General features: G+C 43.2%; 1 protein-coding gene across 1 annotated transcript; it reads left to right on the top strand.

Moving 5' to 3' along the window:
* Positions 1-2,522: 2,522 nt before the first annotated feature.
* Positions 2,523-3,212, top strand: LOC308297339 (ras-related protein Rab-5A-like; the record flags this gene model as incomplete). The annotated part of the gene is made up of 1 exon (XM_080740752.1): positions 2,523-3,212. One exon carries the CDS (start codon positions 2,523-2,525, stop codon positions 3,210-3,212), a length of 690 nt encoding a protein of 229 aa, XP_080596878.1.
* Positions 3,213-3,543: the final 331 nt, after the last annotated feature.

The following is a 3,543-nucleotide window of genomic DNA, read 5'->3' as shown; positions in this document are numbered from 1 at the left end:
ACGTAGCTGCATTTATATGGTTAGGCCTATGTCTGTGTCAGAGTTCCACCTACCTATCAATTCTAATTCCACATTTATTTCTGTTGTAAATTGTTAGTTAACAACAAATAAACTCGAGAAAGAGAAAGACAAAAGAGGGAAAAAATTAAGAAAGCAAAACGATCTATTTAATTTGTCATTCCAAACATGAAATCATGGGCTTATAATGGTTTGTATCCCAAGTAGAACAGATGTTACAGATTGCACTTTTAGCTACCCACATACTAATTGAGAACAACAAGAACAAAAAATATAAATAAATAGCACTGTGGTAATGTATTTAAAAACTATTGTAGCCTATTATCATAGAGTTTTATTTTGAATTCAGACTACTGTAGTATTTCATTTTTTATTAAAGCAAGAATTTTTATTCATTATAGAATTATAGCAATGTCCATGACCACGCGAAGGTAGATTATCGTATCCCTCCGAAGACAACTAGAACACACCACTGGCTATAAGCATAATAAGCATACTGTTTGTACCTGACAGGTTGCTCGATGTGCAAACATGAGCATAGTTATAGACGTATGTTACTTGAGTTGTTCACAACAAGTAGGTAACATAGGATGCAACTTTTTTTTTCATTCTATACCTAAGCACTTTGAGATGTATTGTTGTTATTATTATTATTACTATAGAACTTTGAGAATGCAATATCAATAAAATGTATTAGTGTAGGCTCGCTGAAAGCGGGCACAAGTATGTTCTCCCAAATCTTTATCTATCAAGTTTATTCTCCTCTTGGCTCTTTATGCCCATACATGGTGTTCCATCTCCAGGCCAGTCTGTGATGTCAGACAGTGATGTCACCATGGTGGCAAAACCAAATACAGAAAGGTAGACGCTCCCTCCGGCTCATAATTTTTTGGCTTGAAGCAAGCCCACATCCATTATAGAATTATTTAAAAAATTGCATCCTATGTTACCTACTTGTTGTGAACTACTCTACTCAAGTAACATAATTTTTTTCCCTCCTTTGTCTTTCTCTTTCTCGAGTTAGATTTATTTGTTGTTAACTAACAATGTACAACAGAAATAAATGCGGAATTAAAATTGATGGGTAGGTGGAACTCTGACACAAGCAGAGCACAATTACTGTTTTCAGTTTGGTATGTATGTAGATGACTGGGATTTTTGAAGACCGTAGCCCCGGAATGGCTGGGATGTATGTATCCCAAAGAAGGACAAGTAGAGTCTGCACACTGGTTAAGCTCCAAAAAGTTTTATTGCTCGTCAACGTTTCGATCAATGGATCTTCATCAGGACGGCCTCCTGATGAAGATCCATTGATCGAAACGTTGACGAGCAATAAAACTTTTTGGAGCTTAACCAGTGTGCAGACTCTACTTGTCCTTCATGATTCTGCTTGTCTAGCACCTGGGCCACGGATGTGCGTGTACTATTCTTTTCATGTATGTATCCCAGCCATGGGGACCAGCATTACTGGTGATGATGTCAGCAGAGTTTGGTACATAAGAGCGCTCTTGATAATAATAATGTCTTAATTAACGGGCGAAGACATTAGGACATGAGGCCAGCAGCACACACCTTGTGTGGCACTCTTCTTACGCACCGTACATACAACCGTAGGTCGCAGTTTAGTATGTGAACTGTCACAGCTTGTCCATATCTCTGTCTATAACGCCTAACACTGTGGTTCCCTTATATCACTGTGACGTCACTATGATGTCACGGGAACCACTAACAGAATGGGTTTTTCCGCTCTGACATCACACTCCGACTTCACTGTGATGTCAGGGGAACCACACTAACAGAATCCCTTTTATGCGCATACATGGAGGTCCCAGATGTCATCAATATTAAGCCCATATCTAACAGGACTTCATATGGGAATGCCTATATGGAGGCCACATACCACACTAACAGAATCCATATATGGCAGATGGCCAAGACCCATATCTGTGTGGCTGGTTCTACAGACAGGGATCTCCACGTATATGGGCATAAAAGGGATTGTATGTATGATGTCAGATGTCCTAGACGTCATAGGACATCTCCATATACAGTACATGGATCTCCATATGGGTACCAGGGGTACTATATTACTATTAACACAACAACCTTTGCATATATTTTTTGTAACCTAATCCCAGTCTAATGACAGCGTGGCCAGATGTCTCAGCCCGATTCCGCTGTTATTCACTTCCTCTTATAGATTGGCTGATTTGGCTCTTAAAGAAGCTAGCTAGTTATGGTATATATATATGATTGGACATTTTTAGCTTTGTCGTCTAAATAGGGTGCTTTCTTTGATGTCTTTAAGTTCCATAATGATTTATATTATATTTTCCGGCTTCGCCCACGACTAGGTATGGCATTCATGACACGTCACTGACACTCCAGTGACGTACGTTGTGACATCACTGCGGCGGTCTAAATAGTTAGTATAGTTACAGTTCAAGTAACCACTATCATAAAGGCTCTGGTGCATAACTTATACCAATGTGGCATTGTTGACTATGTCGTCAGCCGCCGCCAATCCGGGAAGAGCTATGAGACCCAACCGGCACAATGCTGGGCACAACATCTGTCAGTATAAGCTGGTGCTACTGGGCGAGTCAGCAGTGGGAAAATCAAGCCTGGCGCTCCGCTTTGTCAGCGACAGGTTCTCAGAGTTCCAGGAAAGCACCTTAGGAGCAGCCTTCCTGACCCAGAAAGTGCATCTAGGCGACACTACGGTGAAGTTTGACATCTGGGACACTGCGGGACAGGAGCGTTACCACAGCCTGGCGCCCATGTACTACAGAGGGGCCCACGCCGCCATCGTGGTGTACGACATCACAAACCAGGAGTCCTTTGCGAGGGCCAAGAGCTGGGTGAAGGAGCTGAGGAGCAAAGGTAGCCCTAACGTCATCATCGCTTTGTCGGGCAACAAGGCCGACCTCGCGGGCAACAGAGCCGTGGATTTCCAGGACGCCCAGTCATATGCAGAAAACAACACCTTGGTGTTCATGGAGACGTCGGCCATGACAGCTATAAATGTAAACGAGATCTTCATGGCCATCGCGAGGAGACTGCCTAAGAGCCAGCCACAGGATAAAGGCAGTCGGAACCGAGGCGTGGACTTGACAGAAGCCGGCCAGCCGTCCAATTCCCATTGCTGTATACTAACTAAACGTGAACATGTGCCTCCTAACCCCAATCAGTAATGCAGCCAGTAATGTCTGAAACGTCAGGGTTTACCAGGCTATAGCTCCCTTGAAGTGCAGTTTGATTTGAATTAGAAATTGCCTGATTGCACTGAGTAGCCACCATGCAGTGCATTGGGACCAACTCTAGTTGCAATGCCAGTACCTTGGTGGGAGTGCATCTCTCCATTCCGACATGTCTACTTTCCGACATGTCTCCATTCCGACACTAACCCTATCTCTTTCCCTAACCCTAGGCTAACCTTAACCTCTATGGAATGGAGAGACCCCCCCCCTTGGTGGCTGGAGCACCAATGTACAGATCTTTTGATGTGGGACGAAACCAGAGTAT

This window comes from Nannobrachium achirus, assembly GCF_963921795.1.
Source record: "Nannobrachium achirus genome assembly, chromosome: 2".
NCBI classification, from domain to species: Eukaryota; Metazoa; Chordata; class Actinopteri; order Myctophiformes; family Myctophidae; genus Nannobrachium; species Nannobrachium achirus.
The sequence above is the reverse complement of the archived record's forward strand: the minus strand, read 5'-3'. Positions and strand labels throughout refer to the sequence as shown.